The following is a 27,552-nucleotide window of genomic DNA, read 5'->3' on the forward strand; positions in this document are numbered from 1 at the left end:
TGTGAAAGTGTGGATGTTTGCATGTTTGTTACTCAATCACGCAAAAACTACTGGACGGATTGGGCTGAAATTAGGAATGGAGATAGATTATACCCTGGATTAACACATAGGCTACTTTTAAACCCGGAAAATCGAACAGTTCCCACCGGATCTTTAAAAAACTAAATCCACGCGGACGAAGTCGCGGGCATCAGCTAGTTTTTAATAAATTTATTGTTATATCGGCAATAGAAATACACATTCTGTGAAAATTTCAACATTACGGTTCACGAGATATAGACAGACGGACGGACAGTGGAGGCTTAGTAATAGGATTCCGTTGGCACTCTTCGCGTAGGGAACCCTAAAAAGTGTCAAATGTATAGATTACTCACCTCTATTATCATCGTACAGGCTCTGCGCTTCGTTATTATCTTCCACAGTCTCCGCGTCGAAAACTAAAACAGAAATACACATGTACAATCTTATATTAAGAGGTATTGTAAGTTTGTTTGTAGGGGGTAATCTCTGGAACTGCTGAACCGATTTTGAAAATTCTTACACCTATAGAAAGCTAGATTATTCCTGAGTAACATATTATTTTATTACAAAAAAATATACAGATCCCTATGAAAATTGTAATGATGCTATCCGTGTGTAGATTCAGATTTCAGATTTCAGATTCAGTGACAATCAGACAGTGCCTTTTTATCTATATGAAGGCATTTTCAATCCGTGGCAAGTGACGATTCAGTCTAAGATGGAAGCGGGCTCACTTGGGAGGAGTATCTTGGATTGTGCCTAGCAAATGAAGCACACGCACACACGCACGTACGCACGCACACGCACACACACGCACACACACACCCACACACACTGTGACTATAATATATACTTCATCCAACATACATCCTCACCTCTGGAACTTCCCTCCATCAAGTTAAGCGAAGTTTGTTGCATTTGCTGCATCGCGAAGAACTCATCCGACGGCGCCAGGCCACTCGTGCCAGTCAGATTGCTTAGGTTGGCCAGTCCCCCTAATCCACCTAACCCACCTAGTCCTCCTAATCCCCCTGATTCCCCCAGGCCTCCTAAACCGCCTAGGCCCATGCTGGAGCCCGAGCTGGGACCTGCTGCGGAAGTTGCTACTGGTGGGGTTTGAGCTGCAACAACAAAACCAGATTAAAGGACGCCTAAATAAAGTATGCTCACGTTTATACGTTCCGTACCTCAAAAGGAAAAAACCGGCCAAGTGCGTGTCAGACTCGCGCACTGATGGTTCCGTACTCTTATTTTGAAAATTGAAAAACATTTCTTTTTAAATGATGTAACCACAAATTCGCGGTTTTCAGATTTATATTATTTTCTCTCCCTCTCCCTCTTCTCCCCCCCCCCCCCCCCAGATGACATCAATCATAATAATAATCATAAATCATTCTTTAAATCATTTTTTAAATCATTTTAAAAAAAAGTCTTTGGGAGCCTCTGAATGGCGGTGGTGCAAGACCGTGGCGTGTGGGAAACCTATGTCCAGCAGTGGACGTGCCACGGCTGATAATATTATACTCACTGGGCGGTGCAGAAGTCTGGGTTTGGGTGACGAGCTGCCGCCTCATCACGTCGGGCGCTATGTCCTCCTCTTCATCAGAATCGGTCAAGCCGTATTTGCTGAAGTGTTCCACCTGCAGTCAAAAACGTAGTCGTCGATCAAATAAATACTAGCGATTGTATCGAACAATCGATTTTCGATTTATTCATCTTCACAAAAAACAATCGAACAAAATTCGACAATCGATTATTCAATGGGGGATATTTAATTATAATTATTCAATTCACTCGGGCTTACAACGACTAACGGTATACGTGAGTATAGCTGGACTTTTTATGCTTACAAGTGTAAATTAAAAATTTATAACACCCCTTACAAGTGAAGGTAACTAGACACTAAGAACTTTTAAACGGCTGAAACGATTTTCTTGGATTATAGCTAAGAACACTCTCGATTAAGCCACCTTTCAAACAAAAAAAACTAAATTAAAATCGGTTCATTAGTTTAGGCGCTACGGTGCCACAGACAGATACACACGTCAAACTTATAACACCCCTCTTTTTGGGTCGGGGGTTAAAACTTGACTGGTCCTCTTGTCCTCCTCTGAGATCAATTTTGCTTGTAGATCCTTATTGTCTATGAATGCGGAGCGCACTGTCTTGGAACAAATAAATCGAATGTATATAAATAATTGCGCAGTCGCATTCGATTTTCAAATCATTCGTCCCAGACCCGCGCGCTAAGTAACCCTAATTACTACTTTACTGAGTAACTAATCGATCAAAATCGATTGTTTTTCGATTGTTCAATTTTGCTGCAAATTTTTCCTAAATAATGTTGATACTTTGCCTCAAATTGAAAGACAAGTCCATGGGTTTGATTTGAAATAATCAGCGGTCCGTTCGTTGGTAGTTTGTAGAGAGTTGGTAAAGAGTATGCAACCAGTCACTCACCCTAAACACCCAGCTGCCGGTCTGAGGACGGTACTCGATGAATTTAGTGTCATGCTTGTCGCACACCCGACGTAACTTGCCTTCATAGTCCATCTTCAACAATCTGTAGGGAGAAAATGACATCTAATACCAGAAACCACTTATCAATACTAATATTATTATAAATGCGAAATAAAATGTAAATAAAAAAAATAAATGTTTTGTTTGTCTGTCTGTCTGTCTATCTATCTGTCTGTCTGCTACCTTTTCACGGTCTAACAGTTTAAGCGATTTTGATGTTTGGTACAGAGTTAGCTTACATCACGGGGACGGACATAGGCTACTTTGTATCCCGGAAAATCGATGAGTTCCCACGGGATTCTCAATGGTCCATCCGTTTAATCGATTTATATGGAATTCGGTACAGAGGTAGCTTGCATCCCGGAAATTGACACAGGCAACTTTTGTCCCGGAAAAGCAGAGTTCCACGGGATTTTTAAAAACCCTCAATCTTCGCAGGCGACATATAGTTTCACATAAATCAGAATCTTCAGAATCAGAGGTCTTTAAGAATGCCGTGAACTCTTTGATTTTCCGGGATAAAATAGTAGCCTATGTCCGTCCCCAGGATGTAAGCTAACTCTGTGCCAAATTTCGTCAGAATCGGTTAAATGTTGGGCCGTGAAAAGGTAGCAGACAGACAGACACACAGACAGGCACACTTTCGCACTTATAATATTAGTATGGAGTATGGATTTTACTGCTTAACTTATGGAAAAAAGGTATAAGTTAACCTGGGACTTCGTCTGTGTTAGCGTTTGCTGGCGCGCGTGTGGTGTCTTTTTGGAGTGTTTTTTTTTTGTTAAAAGTGGCTGGTTTTTGTGTTTCACTTTTTTCACGTTTTTTGGTGCTGGAACTGACTGGGAAGCGCTCTAAAGGGGCGCCGCGCGTATATTGGTGAGAGCCAGCACAGACGAAGTCCATACTTATCTATCCCTAACTTGTAGATAACTACAAACTTGACATTGGCTAATCTTTGTAAAGCCAGACGAGAGAATTAAAAAAAAAAGTTAACCTGTCAGGTTCGGTGATGGGTCTCTTCTCAGTTTTGTCTCTTGGCCAGACGCGTTCCAATGTGACGATAGCACGCCTGTTCAGGCCTTGCCCCACTGGCGGCTTGTCCTCGTCCTCCGGGTAGATGATTATTTCTTTGTTCAGGAAATGGACTGTAAGAAATAATACTAGATTGTACAACAAGAGCTTAAAACAAGCCCTTTTTCGGGGTGCCGTACCTCAAAAAAAAAAAAAATGAAACCCTTATAGGTTTGGTCACTTTGTTGTTTGTCTGTCTGTCTGTCAAGGAAACCTATAGGGTACTTCCCGTTGACCTAGAATCATGAAATTTGGCAGGTAGGTAGGTCTTATAGCACAAGTAAAGAAAAAAATCCGAAAACTGTGAATTTGTGGTTACACAAATTACTACAAATAATAATAAATAATTAGTATTTTCAATTTTCAACGTAAGATAATTATACCAAATGGGGTATCATATGAAAGAGCATTACCTGTCTTTAAAACAGATTCTATTTAATTTCATGCTTAATAGTTTTTGATTGTGTAAAATGTCGAAAAAATACCCGAGTTCGGAACCCTCGGTGCGCGAGTCTGACTCGCACTTGGCCGGTTTTTTCGAACCACATGTTCTCCCATTGCCACTTCAGCTTCGCAACCTGTGTGCCTAGTGGGAGATTTTTAACCTATTCGATCGCATAAAAGTTAACTGCGTTTTGTATGGAATTGAAACAGCGCCATCTTCTTGTCACTAGATGGCGCTGTTTCAATTCCATACAAAACGCAGTTAACTTTTACGCGATCGAATAGGTTAACAAGTGTAAATTAAAAATTTATAACACCCCCGACGATCCAAAGTAAGTATTTGAGTTTTCCAAAACATCATTTTCATATAAATAATTATGTATTTAGGCAACGTCCATCTTGACAGCTTGACATTCGTCTATTGACATAACATTATGAACCTAACGATTATCTAACCTTCTTTTCTACAGGAAAACTAGAAAAGAGCTGATAACTCTTAAACGGCTGAACCATTTTTTTTGGATTATAGCTAAGAACACTCTCGATCAAGCCACCTTTCAAACAAAAAAAAACTAAATTAAAATCGGTTCATTCGTTTAGGCGCTACGATGCCACAGACAGATACACAGATACACAGATACACAGACACACAGATACACACGTCAAACTTATAACACCCCTCTTTTTGGGTCGGGGGTTAAAAATCTCCCACTAGGCACCCTGTTGAGTTATCTCGTTTACTCTGGTTCTCTTACGGATCTCATGTCTGATTTGATCACGTAGAGTTAATTCAAGCATAGCTCTCTCCAGAAACCAGATCATACATACCCAAAGAGTCTAGGTCCAAGCCAGTGACGTCAATCTCGCAATCGTAGTAGACATTGCCGTAGTTTTTACGGCCGATGGTGAGGTGCGGTACCACGCACCTACCATCCGGTCGTATGTAATCTGAAAACAAGACAATGGTTATTTGTTATGCAAGCCTGCAAAGTTGTTATTTTATGTTATTTTGAGAGTTTGTATTGAATTCCGAGCCAGCGAAGGATTCTAAGGTTGAATCATGAGCGAAGTGAGTGGTTCAAAAATAGCGAGTGGTTCAAAAAAAGAAGCTAGGAATCCAAAGGCACGAGCGTACACAACTTTACATCTCACCACCACGTCTTCGCACGGTTTATCGCAATTTTCATAGGGATCTCTAATTCTTTTGAAAATAAAAAATATATAGCCTATGTCACTCACGAACAGTGTAGCTTTCTACTGGTGAAAGAATTTTCACAATCAGTTCAGTAGTTCCAGAGATTACTTCTTACAAACAAACTCACAAACTTACCTCTTTATAAAGATAGCCTATTTGGCAATATTCAATTTTTTTTTTAATAGAGATCCTTACGAAAATTGTAATACGCTACCGGTGCGAACTGGGCAGGTTGCTAGTCGTCAGATAGTCACTAGGCATTACTGGTGGGCGTTGCGACGACGAACCGTTTCTAAAGACTGTTTCGTGTTCTGCGACGGCGAAACCGTTTTTACATCCTGGGTAAAACGGTCTTCGTTGCACAAACCAGTCTTCGAATAACTTGGTGCGATTTTGTATTTTAAGCCTAAGAAAATACAGTCGAGAGTTAATTGATGCAACGACACACGTCGTCGCGAACGTCGCGTCGTCCTTATCGTTCACGTTCGTTCTTAAAATATAGTTCCTACCGTTTTAAAGAACAGTGTTCCGTTCTGCGACGGTCAAACCGTATTCACGTCCTGGGTAAAACAGTCTTCGTTGCACAAACCAGTCTTCGAATAACTTGGTGCGATTTTGTATTTTAAGCCTAAGAAAATACAGTCGAGAGTTAATTGATGCAACGACACGCGTCGTCGCGAATAAAGAACGGTTGTCGTTGCGACTGGTTCGAAGACGGCTTACGAGCCAGCTTCAAACCAGTTGCAACGACGACCGTTTTCTGCAACCGTTTTCGTCGTCGGGAAAACGGTTGCGTTTCGTTCGTCAAAAATGCGACGACGACCCACCACTACTAGGCATTGTGAATCACTTACTGATCATCTCCTCCAAAGACGGGATGGTGTAGTACCCCGCGCGGGTCAGCTTGACCCCGGCCGGGTGCGGCGGCGCGTCCCTGGGCGGCGCGTGCTCCCCTTCAGATACTGCAATAAAACCATTGCGATTTAGTATAGAAACAGGCGTTATTTTGCGGAAGCCCATGACATACAAGGTACCAAAGGGACTTCGTTTGTGTTGGTGTTAGCTGGCGGTCGTGCTCTGCCTTTTTGGAGTGTTTTTTTTGTTAAAACTGACTGGAAAGCGCTCTAAGCGTTGTTATTATACTACCTTAACATAATCCAATGCCAATAACCATTTACCATAATCTTGTAGTTTTAGTGATTTAGTACTTTCTGAACCCGCATTGTATAGCGTGCAAAACACGGCCCCACATAGCTAGTGTAAAATAGGGTGCAAAGGCGGTTTTATTAAGGGTAGAGGAATGGTGACGTATAATGCAGTAGTAACCATGGTAGCCGTGAATATGGTGCGCAACCTTCTCGCATTTTGTCGTAAGCGCCATCTGCCCGGTCCAGTGGCAGCAGAACGTCAGATCCTCCGCACCTAGTATTAAGTTAGGTAAGTGGGGGAAGGTATTGAGGAGGGATAAATTAATCTGGGCAAAGGTAAAACACTCGTAGATAGATAGGAAGTCTTTATAATAGACTAGCCGATGCCCGCGACTTCGCCCGCGTGGATTTAGGTTTTTCTAAATCCCGTGGGAACTCTTTGATTTTCCGGGATAAAAAGTAGCCTATGTGCTAATCCTGGATATTATCTATCTCCATTCTAAATTTCAACCAAATCCATCCAGTAGTTTTTGCGTGAAGGAGTAACAAACATACACACACACACACACACACACACACATACATACAAACTTTCACCTTTATAATATTATATATAGTGTGATGATCTAGAAGTTTTCATGATGAGATAGAAAGATAGGAAATATTTAGGAAGTCTTTAAAACAAGAAAAACACAAGGAAACTAAAAACAATTCTATGCAAAGGCAGTCTTATTCTATCAACCTTCGACAAATATAGATTCGACATAAACACTTACCAGAGAAAGTGTCGATGTTCTCTTTATCCTCTATACTCCTCTCGGAGCGCAGGCCGAGTTCTCGAACGGAGTTTTCCGCGGAGTCTTGACTCATTATCGGCGGTTTGCGGAGGGTTTTAGTCGTTAACCTAAAACAAATAATACAAGTGTAAAATTGATAACACCCCCGACAAGTGAAGGTTACAGTAACTAGAAAAGAGCTGATAACTTTCAAACGGCTGAACCGATTTTCTTGGATTATAGCTAAGAACACTCTCGATCAAGCTGACTTTCAAACAAAAAAAACTAAAGTAAAATCGGTTCATTACTTTAGGAGCTACGATGCCACAGACAGATACACAGATACACATGTCAAACTTATCACCCCTCTTTTCGGGTCGGGGGTTAATAAAGGGTGTAATTAGAACGCTTGCAAAAACTTAAGCTGCGATCTATAGACCGCACTTTGACTTTATTCAGATTTAAGACACTGTTAAAACGAGACAACGCTATACCCCTGGCATAAATCTGTCTCGTTTTAACTGAAAATTAAGTCTAAGCAAATTCAAAGTGCGCTCAAGCTTAGCGCTATAATCATACTCCAATACCAATATCCATTTGCCTTAATACTTGTAGTTTTAGTGATTTAGTATTTTATCAACCTGCAGTGTATAGCGCGTGAAATCGGGGTCAATGCCCAGCCTACGGTGCGGCACCTATCAGCGCAACGTTCATTGACCTCCAGCATCAGTCAGATGTTTTATTTGCAACACATTGCGAACCTTTTAAAAAAATACCTGTGTAATATAGGCTTAGCCATTTTCATTAATACTTGTAGTTTTAGTGATTTAGTATTTTATCAACCTGCAATGTATAGCGTGTAAATTTGGGGAAATTATTCCCTCTTAGGCTAAATCAGTATATTAGTAAGTATTATTAGTAAGTAGCCCTACTTAGGTTAAATCAGTTAAGAAAATATCAAACTTACCAGCTGGCTCGTCTTTCAGAAATTTGCATTGGCAACTCTTTATCTGAAACAAGTATAAATTAAAAATTTATAACACCCCCGACAAGTGAAGGTTACAGTAACTAGAATAAAGCTAATAACATTCAAACGGCTGAACCGATTTTCTTGGATGATAGCTAAAAACACTCTCGATCAAGCCACCTTTCAAACAAAAAAAACTAAATTAAAATCGGTTCATTCGTTTAGGCGCTACGATGCCACAGACAGATACACAAATACACACGTCAAACTTATAACACCCCTCTTTTTGGGTCGGGGGTTAAAAAAAGAACTTTTATCAGCCCAAAGACAAAAACAAATCAAAGTTTGGCACTACGTCATTATTTTGAAAATTAATCAATATTTTTAAACAAACACTTAAAATTATTTTATAAGTAAAATAAAATTTGCTTTCCAGCCTTTGAATAAACAATTTCGTTGTTTTTTAAATGGTTTATTTACGCAGGAAGTTGCTTCAAAATTTGCCCTAAAATAGAGATTTTTCACAGGTCATAAATTTCAAAATAAATATCTTAGATTTATTAAACTTTTCATTTTAGGGCATAGATAATGGAGAGAAATCAATACATATATGGCTTAGTTAAGAGATCTAGAATAACAAATAATAGAATAGTACTTCGTCTGTGTTGGTGTTAGCTGGCGGGCGTGCTCTGCCTTTTAGGAGTGTTTTTTTTTTCTTAAAACTGACTGAAAAGCGCTCTAAGGGGCTGCCGTGCGTATGGCGGCGGGCGCCGGCACACACGGGGTCCATACTTGTGTACTAACTTGTTACAAATAACTACAAACTTGACATTGGCTAATCTTTGTAAAGCCAGACGAGAGAGAAAAAAAATAGAATAATTATTCGTTTGTATGGTTAAGCGCGTATGAAGTGTGACCTTAAATCTATGCACTCACCTAAATTGGGATACAATCTGGGTGTCGGTTCGTTATCAATTGGTTTCTCTTTCCCGCTCCACCCTTGTTTGGGACCCAACCTTTAACAATATATTGTATTTTATTCTAACAGTTTATACTAGAATCATATAGATATTTAATACAAGAGGTTTTAGATTTTTATAGATCCCGTGGGAACTATTTTCCGGTATAAAAAGTTGCCTATTTCGATTACAGGGAAGCAAGCTACTTCGGTACCAAACATACAAATCGGTTAAGTGGATGGGTCTTTAGCAATCCTGTGGGAACTCTTTGATTTTCCGGGATAAAAGTAGCCTATGTCCATCCCCGGGATATAAACTAACCCTGTACAAAATTTCGTCAGAATCGGTTACACTGTTGGGCCGTGAAAAGGTAGCAGACAGACAGACAGACAGACAGATAGACACACTTTCACATTTATAATATTAGTATGGATCATACAGTTTATAATACAAGGTGTAACTGGAACGCTAGGAAAAACTTAGGGTTATTATTAGCTCATTAAAATCTAATGCCAATATCTTCTAGTTTTAGTGTATCAATATTATTCAAACCCGCATTGTATAGCGTGCAAAACTCGGGTCAATGCCCCACCTACGACGCGGCATGAACTCCGAGTGACCTATTCACGGAACGTTCTTTGACCTCTAGCGTCAGTCAGATGTTTTATTTGCAAACATTGTGAACTTTTAAAAAATACAGATGTTTTAATTTTTTTTCGCGTTTTTTTTGTGGTACCTTTTTATTAAGGTTTTTATTGAACTCACCAACTGTTCCGCTTGTCGTATGATCCCTCGGAATCTGAAAAGTAAAATAATTACATTTTATGGTACAAGCGCGTAAAGTTGAAAATTACAGTATTGTTTAAGGTTATTTATTTTGAAAACAAATAAACACTTCACTACCACCCTTCAATGAGACCTCATTGAAAGGAGGTCGTAAATAACATTTTTCGAAGCATGATCAAATCAGTAAATGAGTTCCGTAGGGGAACCAGAGTAACCGACATCACACTAATATTATAAAGGCGAAAGTTTGTATGTATGTGTGTGTGTGTGTGCGTATGTTTGTTACTCCTTCACGCAAAAACTACTGGACGGATTGGGCTGAAATTCAGAATGGAGATAGATTATACCCTGGATTAGCACATAGGCTACTTTTTATCCCGGAAAATCAAAGAATTCCCACGGGATTTTTAAAAACCTACATCCACGCGAACGAAGTCGCGGGCATCAGCTAGTAGCTCATATTTCAGTAGGGCACATAGTTCGAAAACCCGATAGACGTTGGGGTCCCAAGGAGCTAGAACGGCGACCTCGCACCGGAAAACGCAGCGTTCGAAGACCCCCACCAGACATCAAACGAGTCTGCGGGAGCCGCTGGATGGCGGCGGCGCAAGACCGTGGCCTGTGGAAGTCCCTACACGAGGCCTATGTCCAGCAGTGGACGTCTATCGGATTGATAATGATGATGATGATGATTTTCTGGAAAAAAAACTACTTACTATTATTTTCTCCGTCTCTCTCTGCCATGCGTTCTTTGTCGCTGCGTGCGGAAAAGTCGTCTTTATTGCCCTGCGCGTCTTGCGATTGCGAAACCGGTTGATTCTGGTTCTGTGCGGTTTCGTTTGATTCTCTTCTCTGTTCTTCCAATGATCTACAAAAAAATAATGCATGTTATCTTTTCTTTTTATCGGTAAGCGAGACTAAAAGCGCGTGGGAGTACATTTTTGAAAATGACTCCACAAAGGATTTTTTTGGTAACTCAAAAAACTCAAGTTTAATCATTTATTCAAATTGGCTAACTATTGTACACATTTTAAATGTCAATTGTGGAATTTATAAGATCGTAATGAAACTTAATGCTAAAGTTACGAGAGTTCCAAACGCGTCCAGATCTGAGAAGAGCCCACAGCAAACGTACACAATGGCCCAAAAATGGAATGCTAACTTTACAAGTTTATTTTTACTTCTAGTATTTACATTATAACAGACACTTTTTTTAAATTTATTCATGTTTTTATGAACTATATGTTTAAATTATCAAAAATATGTAATGTACCTGTTATCAGTATGTTCGAGCGACTGGTTGTCTTCCGTCCTGGGTTTAGGTCGCAGCACTAAACGCTTTCTACTAGGCTTCAAGGTTAATTTGTCTTCTATACTAGGATCCGACTCTTCCAAGCCGTCAAATAGGGATTTCTGAAAAAGAAAATAACTTACAACATGGTACTTTAAAATACCTCTTACCACACTTGTGCGATAATAAAATATTACCGCACGGTCTCTGTACTGTTAGTCTACTGTGTGGCCATTTTTATATCATACATGTGAAGTAAAAGCCTTCTTTATAGCTTTGACAGCGCTGTTTTAAGAGTCACTTTATAGTACACAAATAAATTAATATTATGGTTTTAACACTGAATAAATAATTTTACAATACAACACAGTTCGTAAAGTGGTTCGTTCTCAATTATCGCAATTAAGCCTACAAAGTAGACTTCTACCACGATGAAAATACTACCACATATTATAAGCCTCCAAAGCAGCGTGGGAATACTCATTATCTTACTAGTGGGAGAATATAATATTGGTCGCCACTCAAAACAGCTGTTTTGAAGGCGCTATAACTTTCACTAACATTTAATTTAAGTTTCCCTTAAGTAAGGGGTAAGGTTTTTACCTTAGTTTTCCTGTCATTTATTTAGCGCGCTAACCTGTAATCAATAGATCGTACTGGTACGCTAAAAAGCTCATCTTACCTTGTCTCTCGCACAGGCGACAGGGCCCGGGAACACTTTTGAGTCGCGAAGCCGTGGGGGTCGGGAAGGAGGGTTCGCCTGCTGCACAAGTACAGTCACTGGCTTACCTTGTCTCTCGCACAGGCGACGGGGCGCGGGAACACTTTGAGCCGCGAAGCTGTGGGCGGCGGGGAGGTGACTCGGTACGCCGCGCCATCCAATACAGCTTTCACGGCGCGAGGGTTTGTGGGTTTCAGCGCGTCTTCGGCTGTTGAAGCTGTAAATAAAATGTTTTTCTCAATACTTATGTATATTTCAGTATATTATTATTTATTTATTTATGTATATTTGTTTGTAAAGTTGTTCTTGTCGTTGTCAAAACTGTAAAGTAGACATTTGCCGCACTTGTGCAGTAAAAACATTACCACACAAATCGCCTCTACAGGAGCGGTGGCAAGCTATCTCTGTACCAAATTTCGCCAAAATCGGTTAAAATATGAACCGTGAAAAAGCGACAAACAGCCAGACGGACAGACACTTTCGCATTTATGATATTAGGATGGATTTTAGTGAAATTGAATATCATACAAACAAGAACAAGTAAAACTTTTTTTTTTAAAGAATATAAGCCATGTTAAACAAGACTAATATTCCCCTTTCCCCTCCAATTAAGCGTAAAGCTTGTGCCAGGAGTGGGTACGACAATAGTGCAACGGGTGGGGTTTGAACCGGCGACCTTTCGGAATTCAGTCCGCTCCTCAACCGTTGAGCTATTGAGGGTTAAAGGTTTAAAGGCGTATTGGCTCACATGTTTCGGGCAGAAGGTCTTTGAAGAGACCAGTATTGCCATACGGTCTGGCCGCTAACGCCAGCATGTGCTCATGTACGTTGCCTGCCGCGGACGCACCGGAGAGACCACTACTGGAACAAAAACATATTATTTACATTTTACATACTACTAGCTCGTTCACACAGGCTGCGTAAGCGTAGACGTAGCGCGTACCATTGCGTTGTAATGTATGTAACAATTTCAAGTAAAGATTTTTATATAAACCTGTGAGGATGATACTGCCACTGTCGGAATCAGAATGCCATAAGCCTACTTTGTCGTATTCATTTACAAATTGCGAAAAACCAAATTAAATTTGAGTTTCGCGGGCAGACCCGTCTCATGCACCTTAAGTCGAGGTTTTTATTTTATTTTATTCACTATAGGTAAGCGCTTGACCACAATCACACCTGATGGAAAGTGATGATGTGGTCTAAGATGGGACGCGTTTACCTAGAAGGTGTCTATTCACTCTTGTTTTAAAGATACCCGGATTGTAATTGGTAGGAAACACAGATCGCGGAAGAGTATTCCAAACCTTAGCCATGCGTATGAGTATGGATGCGTATGGGTTGCTATAAAATTAAAAGAGACATTTTATGGCTCAAGGTTCAAATATATTTTGTTTTGGGCTTACCCAGTTAAACTATTGTTCACGTTCAGTTGTCCAAGGCCTCCTAGATTGGTGCCCCCTAGTGTCGACGTATTGCCGAACAGACCGCCGCCTCCCAAACCCGAGTCCAGGCCTGTGGTAACAAGAGTACACAATTTAATAATATGCTATGCCCAGTTAAAACCCTACTGTTTACTAAGCTATTACAGTGATCGCGAGCAATTTGCTCTTATCCATTGAGGAGTTCTGTTCTCCATCTCCGAAGATATTCATCAGATCTTCACCAAATTTATATGGGACCACCTGCACAGTATACCCTTTCAAACAAAAAAAAATATTTCCAAATCGGTCCAGGGGTCTTTGAGTAATCGGGGAACATACATTAAAAAAAAAAAAAAAAAGATCCCGACGAATTGAGAACCTCCTCCTTTTTTGGAAGTCGGTTAAAAAGGATAAACTGACTGACTATGTAACCATGTACAGGTCGGTTAACGAAGCTGGCACGGTCACAGTGGGCAACAAACGTAATTTTATTTTTCAGCATGTTCAAATAAATTGATTTAAATTTGTATGTGGCGCATGTGTGGTTTGTGTATGGCGCGTGTGTGGAGTGTGTGTAGTGCGTGTTTGGGGGGTGTGTGGCTTGTGTGTGGAGTGTGTGTAGCACGTTTTTGGAGGGTGTGTGGAGTTGTATGGAGTGTGTGTAGTGCGTGTTCAGAGGGTATGTGGCTTGTGTATGGAGTTGTGTGGAGTGTGTATGGAGCGTGTGTGGAGTTATATTATGGAGTGTGTGTGGCGCATGTGTGGAGTTGTGTGGATTGTGTGTGGCGAGTGTTTGGGTATGTGGCGCGTGTATCGAGTTGTGTGGAGTGTTTGTGGCGCGTGTTTGGAGGGTATAAGTGTGTGAAGCTGAGTGAAAACAGGAAGCAACCGCCCAAGATTCCGAAGGGCTTGTTCAAACGGGCCCAGACCTGTGCCGAGACGTGTAGATGAGTACCTGTTCTGAAGGTGTTGTTGGCAGCGGCGTTGGGTTGTGAGAACATAGAGCCGCCGCCTAGGGTGCCGAAGGCGGGCGCCGCTGGCTTGTTCTGGAACGACGTGCCCAGCCCTGTGCCGAGACCTGTTGAAAAAAAAAATTAAAAAATTTGAGTGTAAATTTTTTATATGATTTGATACATTGATTGGCAGAAAAAGGGAAAAACTCTGTAGCATTGATACTTCGGTAAACAAAATTCAACAATCCATACTAATCCATACTAATATTATAAATGTGAAAGTGTGTCTGTCTGTCTGTCTGCTACGTTTTCACGGCCCAACCGCTGAACCGATTTGAATGAAAGGTACAGACTTGGGATACATCCCGGGGAAGGACATAGGCTACTTTTTATCCCCGAAAATCAAAGAGTTCCTACGGGATTTAACAAAAACCGAAATCCACGCGGGAGAAGCCGCGGGCATCCTTTAGTTCAAAATATTTTTATTCAATTACACTTTTACAAGTACTTTGAATGGTCAAGAGTCTAACACTGGTTCAGAAATTCAGAATGCCTTTCAACAACATAAAAGTTAGTTAAACTAAAAAATGTTGTCAAGTGCGAGTTGGACTCACAGACGAGGGGTTCCAATTAGGGTTTTTGTGATGTAACCACGAATTCAAGGTTTTCTTACCCAAAGTTGGTTGCGAGAACCCGAAGGACGGTTGCGTGGTTGCCGGTTTCCCGAATGTGTTGCCGCCAAACAGGTTGGAACCGGTTGTGTTGGTGCCGAAACCCGTTGATGTACCAAAGGCTGTACAAATAGAATATGTATTAAAAAACCGGCCAAGTGTGAGTCAGACTCGCGCACCTAGGGTTCCGTACTCGGGTATTTTTTTCGACATTTTACACGATAAATCAAAATCTATTATGCATAAAAATAAATGAAAATCTGTTTTAGAATGTACAGATGAAATCCCTTTCATAATATGATACCCCACTTGGTATAGTTATATTACTTTGAAAATTGAAACACATTCTAATTTTTTTGTGATGTAACCACAAATTCACTGTTTTCGGATTTTTTCTTTTACTTGTTCTATAAGATCTATCTACCTGCCAAATTTCACCTCTGACCTTGTACCTGCGCAGTAGGTGATTTATTGATGTATGGCAAGAGCATGGTGACGTATGAAATATAATAGTGAGCTCACCCATAAGTAGCGGTTACATAGCTACCACGTTTGTAGCGTGCACTAAAATTTTGAGTCTTTAAAGGCAAAATTCAAGCAACATAAACAGGATAAAGTTTAAAACTAAAACTCGACTGCGATCATCTTAATAAACGCTGAAATATTACAGTGAAATTGTTTTTCTTTCGCTTGATATATTTTAAAGTAGTTGTACATTTATATTTATGAGCTTAAAATTGTCTCCTCTTTCATTTGACATCCCACTCGATATAGTAGCAAAAATAGCCTATGTCACCTGGACTTTTACAACAAATCAATTGACTCCTCATTCATCAAAAGCGGCCCAGTAGTTTAGGCGCTACGGTGGACCGCACAGAATCTGGATACAAATATACACACATACATACATACATAGACTACTAAAATCATAACTCTTCCTTTTGGCTTTGCCGCAGTTGGGTGAAAAGAAAAAGATGTAGATACTCTGAATTTGGTTTAGAGAAAGACAACAGAATCGACGCCATTATCTCACCAGGCGCGGTGGAGCCGAAAGTGGGTGCGGTGGTTTGCTGTGGTTTTGCGCCGAAAAGACCACCCCCGCCGAACGCGCCGAAGCCCGTACTAGCGGGCGTCGCGCCGAAACCTGTAGTCGCTGGCTTAGCGCCGAAAAGGCCTCCACTCTGTAAGGAATATTGTCAACTAGAGGATGCCCTGATGGAGATAGATAGATAGATAGAACACTTTATTGCACACAAAAACACATGTAAAGGAACACAACACAGAAAAACCATTGTGTGCAAAGGCGGCCTTATAGCTTGGAGCAATCTCTACCAGGCAACCTTTAGATTTAGGTTTATAAAGATCCCGTGGGAACAGTTTGATTTTCCGGGATAAAAAGTTGCCTATGTCAATTACAGGAACGCAAGCTACCTCGGTACCTTTCTTACAAATCGGTTAAGCGGATGGGTTTTTGGGAATCCCGTGGGAACTCTTTGATTTTCGGGGATAAAAGTAGCCTATGCCCGACCCCGAGATATAAGCTAACCCTCAAATTTCGTCAGAATCGGTTAAACTGTTGGGCCGTGAAAATGTAGCAGACAGACGGACACACTTTCGCATTTATAATATTGGTATGGATTTAGCCCACAAATATTATATGTAAAAGGAAAAGGTACAAAAATATAATAACTCAAAATTTAAAACACCCCCGACACAAAAACCTCTATAAGAAAACTAGAGAATCAGTTTGGCGAGATACAAAATGTTAAAGAAAGATAAAATTATTGTGAATAAATAAATTAAAAAAAAAAGAAGAGCTGATAACTTTCAAACGGCTGAACCGATTTTCTTGGATTATAGCTAAGAACACTCTCGATCAAGCCACCTTTCAAACAAAAAAAAACTAAATTAAAATCGGTTCATTCGTTTAGGAGCTGCGATGCCACAGACAGATACACACGTCAAACTTATAACACCCTTCTTTTTGGGTCGGGGGTTAAAACAGTTAGACTTTATACTTTGACGAAAGATTTTATACATCTTTGTTACCTGTAATCTGCCAAAATGAACATAATCTGAATTTCATGGTCGCTGATCGTTCCTCCCTGTGTTGGGGACAGTACATAGGGAAACGTTTTTTTTTAAATAAAAAAAAAAGCGTGCAAACGAGTAGGCACCTCCACCTGATGTTTAGTGATTACCGCTGCCCATGAACATATGCAGCACCAGAGGAACCGCCGATGCGTTGCCGGCGTTTTAGGAATTTTGATGATCCGTCCCTTAAATAACCCCATGTCGTAATCTAGTGGGAACACCGCCGATGGAAGTTGATTCCACAGTTTGCATGTGCGTGGAAAAAAGGATCTGGCACAACGGGCGGTCGAAGTACACCGGGCACCCAGATGGTGAGGGTGAAATTGCTTGCAGTGGCGTGCGGTGCGGTTGTACAAAAAGGAGAGTGAAATGAGGTGATGAATTTTCATTTGTTATAAAATAACGAAGGTCTGGCCCTCACTGGCTCTTAGTCCTGCAGTGAGCCGTATATGGGTTGATCATGATGATGATTGTCTGGTTCAAAGTTACCTGATTCTGAGTGTTGCTCCCAAAGCCAAAGCTTGATGTGTTGGTTCCAAAGGCCGGCGCTTGAGTCGTTGTCGCTCCAAACAGACTAGTAGTGCCTGCAACGATATCACACTAATGTAATGTGTGTGTTTGTGTGTATGTTTACTGTAAAAAACCGGCCAAGTGCGAGTCAGACTCGCGCACCGAAGGTTCCGTACTCAGGTATTTTTTCAGACATTTTTCACGATTAATCAAAAAATATTATGCATAAAAATAAATAAAAATTTGTCTTAGAATGTACAGATACAGCCCTTTCATATGATACCCCACTTGGTATAGTTATCCTACTTTGAAAATTGAAACACTTTTAATCTTTGTTTAAATGATGTGTAACCACAAATTCGCGGTTTTCAGATTTATTCCCTTACTTGTGCTATAAGACCTACCTATCTGCCAAATTTCATGGTTCTAAGTCAACGGGCAGTACCCTATAGGTTTTCTTGACAGACACGACGAACGGACGGACGGACAGACAGACAGACAGACATAGTCAACAAAATGATCCTATAAGGGTTCCGTTTTTCATTTTGAGGTACGGAACCCTAAGTTGTGATAACCTAGTGGTTAGGACGTCGGGGGTTTGATCCCGGGCACGCAGCTTTAACTTTTTGAAGCTATACGAGTTAAATATCACTTGCTTTAACGGTTAAGTAAAACATCGTGAGGTAACCTGCATGCCTATTATATAATTTATCTACTGAGATGAGCCGAGAGAGAGAAAGAGAGAAAAGGAGAGAGAAGATAGAGATTGGTGAAAGATAGAGAGAGAGAGAGGGAAGAGATAGAGAAAAATAGAGACTCACCAGTAGTGGAGGCGGCACCGAAAGCAGGTTTGTTTGCTCCGAATAGACCTGTGGTACTCGTGTTCGCTTGTGCGTTGCTGCCGAACGAAAACGTATCTGAAATGAATGAATGAATTTATTTATTCTTTATTCTTTATTTATTTGCATTCATGTTTTACATCATAATAGAAAAAAAAAATTATAATATTACAACATGAAACCCCGCTGCAAAGTAATTAAATATAAATAAAATGTCACGTATATAAAAATAAAAAAATAAATAAAACATGTTATGGAAATTCCTAACTAATTATGTCCTATTAATTATATTATTAGTCAATCTTAAAAAAAAAGTATCAATAATTTTTTTATATATCGTGTTATTGAGGTCTATTCGTTCAAAAATTCTTTCACGCTGTAGAAACATTTTTGTACTAGCCATTTCTTTAGCCTTCTTCTAAATATTGTATCCTTAGTTTCGTCTGTTATAATTCTTGGCAGTTTATTAAATATTATTACAGAATTATACTATTATATTATATTATTACAGAATTATATTATTATTTACTTCATGTTTTTTTTTTAAATTTATTATCAAAACAAAATGCATACAAATAAAAGCTTAAACTAAAAACACCGAAAAAACCACAGAGGTTTGTCCTCGGTGCCTAGCTGCAACGAAGGTACCTATTAACTAATTGCTTAAAGCAATTTGGAACAGCATGTGCTATTTGTGATATGCCAACGTAGACCAAACGGTTTGGAAAGAAGCTTCTACTGAGAAGAGCCAGCGAGAAACGCAGCAGTTACTCTTTTTTAGGGTTCCGCCCCTGAAGGATGCCAGCGGTACCCTATTACTTTCTTTCTTTTTCTTTTTTTTTTTTTTATAAAGAATATTAGCCATGTTAAATGACTAATATTCCCCTTTCCTCTCCAACTAAGCGTCAGGCTTGTGCTAGGAGTAGGTACGACAATAGTGCAACGGGCGGGGTTTGAACCGTCGACCTTTCGGTTTTCAGTCCACTCCTTTACCGGTTGAGCTATTGAGCTACTAAATACTCTAATTACTAAGACTCCGCTGTCCGTTCGTCCGTCTGTCAGCGGGCTGTATCCCCTGAACTGTAATAGGTGGAGACTAGAAATTATCATAAAATGTGTATTTCTATTGCCGCTCTAAGAACAAATTATAAAAATTCAAAAAGGTGTCTGTCTGTCTGCTACGTTTTCACGGCCCAACCACTGAACCGATTTTAATGGAATTGGTACAGACTTGGAATATATCCCGGGGAAGGACATAGGCTACTTTTTATCCCGAAAAATCAAAGAGTTTCTACGGGATTTACAAAAAGAACCGAAATCCACGCGGGCACCCTCTAGTTAAAAATAAATAAAGTGTTGTACGTAAGTACCTAACACAAACATGACTTTATTTTCTTTTTTTAGGGTTCCGTACCTCCAAAGGAAAAAGGGAACCCTTATAGGATCACTTTCTTCTATGCTTTCTTGTTTATCTGTCCGTCTGTCATGTCTGTCAAGAAAACCTATAGGGTACTTCCTGTTGACCTAGAATCATGAAATTTAGCAGGTAGGTAGGTAATAGCTAATAGCATAAGTAAAGGAAAAATTCCGAAATCAGTGAATTTTTGGTTACACCACAACAAAAAAAATTAAAATGTGTTTCAATTTTCAAAGTAAGATGTAAGTTTACCAAGTGGGGTATCATATGAAAGGGCTTTACCTATACATTCTAACAAATTTTTATTTATTTTTATGCACAATATGTAGTTTTTGACTTATCGTGCAAAATGTCGGAAAAAATACCTGAGTACGGAACCCTCGGTGTGCGAGTCTGACTCGCACTTGGCCGGTTTTTTATTCAGAAACAAGTTAGCCCTTGACTGCAATCTCACCTGGTGGTAAGATTTGGTGGTAACTTCCATCCCTATTGAAAATGGCCACCAAACAGAATAGCTGTTTAGAGGCAGCCATCTTTTATAGAGAATAGAAAGCCCTATTTCATACTTACTCTGGTTCTTTTCCGGATCTCCTCATATCTGATTTGATCACGAAGAGAAACTCCAAGCATAGCTCTCTCCATCGCACGCTAAGTGACTCTGAGGTGGAAATCTATAGACCGCACTTTGACTTTGCTTAGAGTTAAGTTTCAGTTAAAACGAGACAGCTTTATGCCAGCGCTATTGCGATGTCTCGTTTTAAGTGTCTTAAGTCTGACCAAAGTCAAAGTGTTCTCTATAGATCTCAGCTTTAGATTCTAAAAGATTCATCAAATCCCGAATATTGTGGCTACAAGATTGTCAGCAACTGCCTAGAAGATTTGATATGAGAATGATAAAAGAGCGGGACTTCGTCTGTGTTGGTGTTGGCTGGCGGGCGTGCTCTGCCTTTTTGGAGTGTTTTTTTTTTTTTGTTAAAACTGACTGGAAAGCGCTCTAAGTGGGTGCCGTGCGTGTGTCGGCGAGCGTCGGCACAGACGGTGTCTAGTGCTATAGCACTACACAAGGCGTGCGCGGCGGCCGCCTGCGGGAGCGGGGGGTCTCGCGGTGCGGCGCCGGCGCGCGGCACAATGCATTCGCGGCGCGACCGCCTCCAAATTACCAGCGCTTATATTGTTGTAAAGTTTATTACTATTTTATTATTAAAACATTTATAAAACCATAAAAGTCTTATCAGTACAGTCCAACTCAAAGTGCAGTGCAACACATCACTATACATTTTGGTCCTTCACCCGTCAACGAAAAGGAGCCACGCCGCGAATCGCCATACATACAAACCAGCGAAGACTTCCCGAAGGAACATTGCATCGCGGAAACCAAAAAGGCAGGGACATGACTGAGTGAGTTTGTTCCATATCCTTCTTATTCCTTCTAGTTTCCGTCTTCTAGCATTCTTTCTGGATCAGACATCTTCGCTAAAATTCAATTAAATCATCATGTCGGTACCTACAGTACAACATTTTTACTCTTAGAAGCGGGCGACGAGCAACCGTGCCGAGTTCAAAACCGGTTCCTTATCGCTTGCTAGTGGCTTACGCGCATCGATTTGAATGCATTTCGTACCTACTTATGACTGCATTTAAAACTTTAGGCATTACGCGTGTTATAACTTTATAACGCGTGAACTATTTTGCATTTTTCTTTCACATTACTTATTATTTTAACTTCAACTTTTCAAATTACGTTCTTTGCTTTATTTCGCTTGACTTTATTCGTTAAAAATGAGTGACCCACGTAGCAAAGAATTAATAAAACTTCGTGGTAGCATTAAAGGTAAGCTAACTATATTTCAAAATTTCGTAAATAGTTTAGATAAATGCGACCACATTAGCGAAACTCAATACAACGAACTTGAATGTCGGCTGAGTAAAATTGATAGTCTACAGAATGATTTCGATAAATTTCAGACCGAGCTCGAGATTTTGTCGGACGATACTAGTCAACTGCTTCTCGAACGTGAAGAATTCGATACGAAATATTTTTCATTAGTGGCTGAAGCACGTACAATCATGAATAGAAGCAAACGGCACCTCCAGCGTCGGATGTCAGTGTCTGAGGCGAGTGAAGGGAGCGAAAGCAGAGACGGTGGCTTTCACAACTTTGTTCGTCTTCCAAAAATTTCACTTCCTTCTTTTGACGGAGAGAAGATGACTCAATGGTTGGAATTCAGAGATACGTATCTTTCTTTAATTCACTCTAATAATAATTTAGGGAATATTAATAAATTTCACTATTTGAGAGCAGCTCTTAAAGGCAGTGCCTTAATAGTCATAAAAAATCTTGAATTCACTTCCAAAAATTATGAAGTAGCATGGCAATTGCTATCAAGTAGGTACGACAATGAACGATTGCTTGTAAATATACATGTCAACTCGTTACTAAATTTCTCAACAATGACGAAAGAGTCTGGAAAATCTTTAAGAAATTTAGTCGATACAATTAATCGTAATTTATGTGCATTAAATACCCTAGGTCAACCCACTGATCACTGGGATACCTTAGTTATTCATTTAATGAGTCGTAAGTTAGACAGTGTTACCTTTCGTGAGTGGGAGGAACATCGTAACTCAATAACTACTTCTCCTACATTAAAACAATTTATAGATTTTCTAATAGGCAGAGCTGACTTATTAGATACTATACAACTTGAAGAAACACAAAGACAGTCAACTTCACAAATAAATCAAAATACACAATTTACACAGAATAAGCACATTACACAATCAAAAAATACAAGTTTAAATAAAGAAAAAATTACACTTAAAACCACTGCATGTCCTTTATGTACACAAAATCATTTTTTATTTAGCTGTTCTGAATTTAGAAAATTAAGCGTAGATGAACGCTTAGAAAAAATGAAGAATTTCAGTGTGTGTAAAAATTGTTTACGGCCTGGTCACAAAGACAGTCAGTGCCGCTTAACTCACTGTAAATACTGTTCTTTAAAGCACAGCACACTTTTACATAAAGATACTGAACAGCACACCACAGTTGCCTTATCTGCCAATATTCAGACTAGTAACAAACCTCTTACATTGCTTTCCACAGCATTGGTGAATGTGGTCGGCGCCGACGGGAAACTACATCCTGCTCGCGCTCTTCTAGACAATGCCTCCACGGGGCATTATGTCACACAGCACCTGTGTGAGAAGCTGGGTTTGCTGCGTCAAAGCGTAAGCTCCTCTGTGACAGGTATTAACAACCAGTTATCATACGTAGCAGAGTCTTGCACCTTACCTCTCGAGTCATATTCGGGGGATTTCAAGGTCAATCTTGAGTGTCACGTATTACCTCAGATTACCAACACATTACCTTCATGCAACATCGATATCAGGTCTTTAAAATTACCGCCTCATATTCGATTAGCTGATCCATCTTTCCATATTTCTTCACCTATCGACATATTGGTAGGAGCAGATGTCTTCTGGGACGTCATATGTTCAGATTTCATCGATCTCGGTAAGCAATGCCCAAAATTGCAAAAAACAAAACTTGGTTGGCTGGTTTCTGGCACAATCAAGGCATATACACAATCACATAAGAATAAAGCACATCAATCGTCTTGCTTTTTCACTCAGCGCGATGATGCCTTGCTAACACGATTTTGGGAATTAGAGTCGGTTTCTTCTAAATATAACTTAACGCTAGAAGAGCAAGCCTGTGAAAAAAGTTTCGCAGAGAACACTCGACGTGACACTGATGGTCGATTTATTGTGACTATACCCTTAAAAGAGTCACCCGAGGTTCTCGGCGATAATTATCACTCGGCCAAAAATCGCTTGCTAGCACTTGAGCGTAGATTTCAACGCGATTCAGTTTTAAAAAAGAGATACTACGATTTTATGACTGAATATAGAGACTTAGGTCACATGAGCGACACAGTTATTTCAAAACCTACTGAACCTGATTCTCAAAACCGGTATTATTTGCCCCATTTTCCGATTATTCGGGAAAATTCTACTACGACAAAATGTCGCGTCGTATTCAATGCCTCAGCATTAAATAAGGGCAAAACATTTAACAGCATTCAAATGGTCGGTCCTGTCGTCCAGGATGACTTACTTTCAATTTTACTGCGCTTCCGTCAGCACAAATATGTTGTTTCGGGAGACATTGAGAAAATGTATCGAGCCATTTTAGTCGAACCCACACAACGTTCACTTCAACAAATTTTATTTCGATTTGATCCGAGTGAACACATAAGACCGTTTACGTTGAACAAGGTTACTTACGGTACAGCATCTGCACCGTACCTAGCCACTAAATGCTTGGTTTCGTTGGCAGAACAATGTTCAGATCCTAACGCAAAAATTGCCATTTCTAGGGACTTTTATGTTGACGATTTTATTAGTGGTGGTGATTCCATAGAATCTGTCATTGACCTGTGCAAAAATGTAGATAAAACTTTACTGTCGGCACAATTCAAGCTGCGTAAATGGCAATCAAATAGCTCCGAAGTCTTGAAATCATTAACTAACGACAATGCACTTGAACAAATCAATAAAAATAAAACTTTAAATCTAGATGAATCATTACCCTGCAAAACTCTTGGTCTTCAATGGGATTGTAACTTAGATCATTTATTATTCACAATTGACCTAGATCCTAAAGCCAAGAAAATTACTAAACGTAAAATTCTATCTCTTATTAGTCAAATCTTTGATCCGCTTGGGATTCTAGGGCCTTGCACTGTTCAAGCAAAAAAGGTAATGCAAAACCTTTGGATAGATAAATGCGGTTGGGATGAGGAAGTGTCAAAAGATACCCAGAACACCTTTTTGAACTTCATAGATTCTCTTATTTCTCTTAAATCACTTCGTATTCCTCGTTGGGTTAGTTTTGATAATGTTATTCGTTTGGAACTTCATACGTTTTCAGACGCATCGGAACGTGCTTACGGTGCATGTATCTTCGTGAGAGCGGTCGACGCAAATGGCACGGTACAAGTTCGCCTTCTAGCTTCCAGAAATAAAGTGGCGCCTTTGAAGCCTACCACAATCCCCAGACTCGAGCTTTGTGGTGCGCTCCTGGCGTCTAGACTTCACGCCAAAGTGATGTCATCAATCACCCTTAAGGTACACGATTCCTTTTTTTGGACTGATTCCACAATCGTGTTAGCATGGCTAAAAACGCAATCAAATCAATTAAAAACGTTTGTTCGGACTCGAGTAGGTGAGATTCAAGACAGCACACCTGGTCACAGGTGGAGCTACGTTCCATCGAAGGAAAATCCCGCCGATTTAGTCTCACGCGGAATTGCAACGAACAGTATTGGCTCATGCGCACTGTGGTGGTCTGGTCCAGATTTTCTTAAAACAAAAAACATACAGTTTCCGATCATACCAAACACACAATCAGATTCTACAAGCACACAAAGACAGGAAAAAACAGAAATAGTTTTACACACAACGACACAAAGTAAAGACACAGTCACACACATAATTCATGAATTAATTAATAAAACGTCAAGTTACACACATTTAATTAGATCTTTTGCTTTTGTACAAAGATTTATACACAATTGCAAATATCCTAAAAATAAATTAACACAAACATTATCTACAACAGAATTAAAAAATTCAGAAACTTATATACTAAAACTCGTGCAACAACAAATGTTCAAAGATGAATATATTTTATTAAAGTCCGGAAAGCCTCTTCCATACAAAAATAGGTTGAGTTCATTAGCACCTTTCATTCATTCAGATGAGCTCATAAGAGTTGGAGGAAGACTTAAAAACTCACACTATCCTTTCGACATCAAACACCCAATACTCTTATGTGGCAAGCATCATCTCACACAAATCCTTTTTCAAAAAGAACACATTTCATTAATGCATGCGGGACCTCAACTCCTTTTGTCTTTTATTAGACAAAAATATTGGCCACTGGGGGGGAGGAACCTCGCTAGACGCGTCGTGCATCGTTGTGTTCGTTGCTGCAGGTTTAAACCGAAACCAATACAGCCTATGATGAGTGACTTACCCGCGGATAGAACACGTTTAGAATTCCCATTTTTGCACACTGGAATTGACTACGCTGGTCCAATAATGATAGCAAGCCGTAAGGGCAGGGGTGCGAAACTGGGAAAGTCTTACATTTGCATATTTGTCTGCTTCGCAGTTAAAGCTTTGCACCTGGAGCTCGTCACGGATTTGACAAAGGAGGTTTTCATATCAGCATTTCTAAAATTTATATCACGTCGCGGTAAGCCAATGTCTGTTACGTCCGACAACTCGACGACCTTTATGGGAGCCAGTAACGAAATCTCATCCTTTGTCTCAAAATACTCAGACGACATCAAGACAGATCTTAGCAATAGGGATATTGAGTTCCGCCGTATACCCCAGTACACATCCCACTTCAGGCGTTTACGGGAGTCTGCTGTAAAATCAGTAAAATTTCTTAAACTTAAACGCATCTTAACACATTTAATGTACGAAGAGATGACAACGTGTCTGGTTCAGATTGAAGCTATCCTAAATTCCAGACCACTCACACCTCTTTCTTCCGATCCTTTACATGCCTCACATGCCTCACTCCTGCTCATTTCCTCATAGGACGCTCACTCTTGTCGGTTCCTCGCCCAATGGTCAGCGACACAAACATCGCCGCCATGGATAGTACACGAAATGGCAAACGGCTTGGAAGAGTGCACCCAGGACAGGACGGAATGGCTCGCGTGGCAGAGATCAAAACTAAGAAGAAACTCATCACGCGGGCCTTTAACAACATTTGCCCCCTTCCGATTTCCAACTCGCGCGGGCAGGATGTCTAGTGCTATAGCACTACACAAGGCGTGCGCGGCGGCCGCCTGCGGGAGCGGGGGGTCTCGCGGTGCGGCGCCGGCGCGCGGCACAATGCATTCGCGGCGCGACCGCCTCCAAATTACCAGCGCTTATATTGTTGTAAAGTTTATTACTATTTTATTATTAAAACATTTATAAAACCATAAAAGTCTTATCAGTACAGTCCAACTCAAAGTGCAGTGCAACACATCACTATACAGACGGGGTCCATACATAACTTGTTACAAATAACTACAAACTTGACATTGGCTAATCTTTGTAAAGCCAGACGAGAGAGAAAAAAAAGAGCGTGGATTTGACCTGCAGCTCGCTCCAGCAGTGCGCGGGACTTCAATTACTTGTACACATGGCATGATATTGTATATCAAATCTTTGAAAAGAGCAACTGCCGAGTTTCTTGCTGGTTCTTCTAAGTAGGAAAGGCATTCCGAACCAGTGGTAGATGCTCTTGACGATTCAAAAGTACTTGTAAAAGTCTAATTGAATAAAAATATTTTGAATTTTGCCAGACTGTCGTCAAACTCGGCCAAACTCGAAACATTCGGCCAATGTGGCCACTTCAAAAGAGCTGTACTCTTATCGTTTGCTAGCTGATGCCTACGACTTTGTCCGCGTGGATTTAGGTTGCTCGAAATCCCGTGGGAACTCTTTGATTTTCTGGGATAAAAAGTAGCCTATATCCTTTAGCCTAATCCAGGATATTACTACTTCCATTCCAAACAGCCAACTCAGTCTTGTAGTTTTTGCGCTAAGGAGTAAAAAACATACACACACACATACACACAAACTTTCACCTTTATAATGTGTGGTTTTTAAAATGGCTGTGACACACAGATCAACGCACGGACTGGACGAAACTACAAGGGTTCCTTGTTTTA

The 27,552-nt window shown here is 40.2% G+C and overlaps 2 protein-coding genes across 6 annotated transcripts in view; one reads left to right on the forward strand and one right to left on the reverse strand.

Moving 5' to 3' along the window:
* LOC123879546 (nuclear pore complex protein Nup98-Nup96) overlaps positions 1-27,552 on the reverse strand; it is a 67,880-nt gene that overhangs the window by 25,081 nt on the left and 15,247 nt on the right. For 4 of the 5 annotated variants that reach the window (XM_045927309.1, XM_045927306.1, XM_045927308.1 and 1 more), the window contains exons 9-29: positions 18,373-18,468; positions 17,531-17,625; positions 15,981-16,128; positions 14,950-15,069; positions 14,279-14,401; positions 13,306-13,414; positions 12,648-12,760; positions 11,968-12,116; positions 11,161-11,300; positions 10,604-10,755; positions 9,867-9,900; positions 9,079-9,158; positions 8,143-8,185; positions 7,176-7,303; positions 6,106-6,213; positions 4,885-5,004; positions 3,536-3,686; positions 2,482-2,584; positions 1,550-1,661; positions 897-1,142; positions 375-437 (exon numbers count right to left, since the gene is read on the reverse strand). In XM_045927309.1, coding sequence (XP_045783265.1) covers positions 375-437; positions 897-1,142; positions 1,550-1,661; positions 2,482-2,584; positions 3,536-3,686; positions 4,885-5,004; positions 6,106-6,213; positions 7,176-7,303; positions 8,143-8,185; positions 9,079-9,158; positions 9,867-9,900; positions 10,604-10,755; positions 11,161-11,300; positions 11,968-12,116; positions 12,648-12,760; positions 13,306-13,414; positions 14,279-14,401; positions 14,950-15,069; positions 15,981-16,128; positions 17,531-17,625; positions 18,373-18,468 — 2,433 coding nt within the window. The remainder of the gene's footprint in view (positions 1-374; positions 438-896; positions 1,143-1,549; positions 1,662-2,481; positions 2,585-3,535; positions 3,687-4,884; positions 5,005-6,105; positions 6,214-7,175; positions 7,304-8,142; positions 8,186-9,078; positions 9,159-9,866; positions 9,901-10,603; positions 10,756-11,160; positions 11,301-11,967; positions 12,117-12,647; positions 12,761-13,305; positions 13,415-14,278; positions 14,402-14,949; positions 15,070-15,980; positions 16,129-17,530; positions 17,626-18,372; positions 18,469-27,552) is intronic. The other variant, XM_045927311.1, reaches the window with a different exon arrangement.
* On the forward strand, positions 22,374-26,567 carry LOC123879547. The gene has a single exon (XM_045927312.1). The coding sequence runs from the start codon at positions 22,379-22,381 to the stop codon at positions 26,423-26,425; it is 4,047 nt and encodes a 1,348-aa protein (XP_045783268.1). The 5' UTR covers positions 22,374-22,378; the 3' UTR covers positions 26,426-26,567.

The sequence above is a fragment of the Maniola jurtina genome, chromosome 28 (assembly GCF_905333055.1).
Source record: "Maniola jurtina chromosome 28, ilManJurt1.1, whole genome shotgun sequence".
In the NCBI taxonomy this organism is placed as follows: domain Eukaryota; kingdom Metazoa; phylum Arthropoda; class Insecta; order Lepidoptera; family Nymphalidae; genus Maniola; species Maniola jurtina.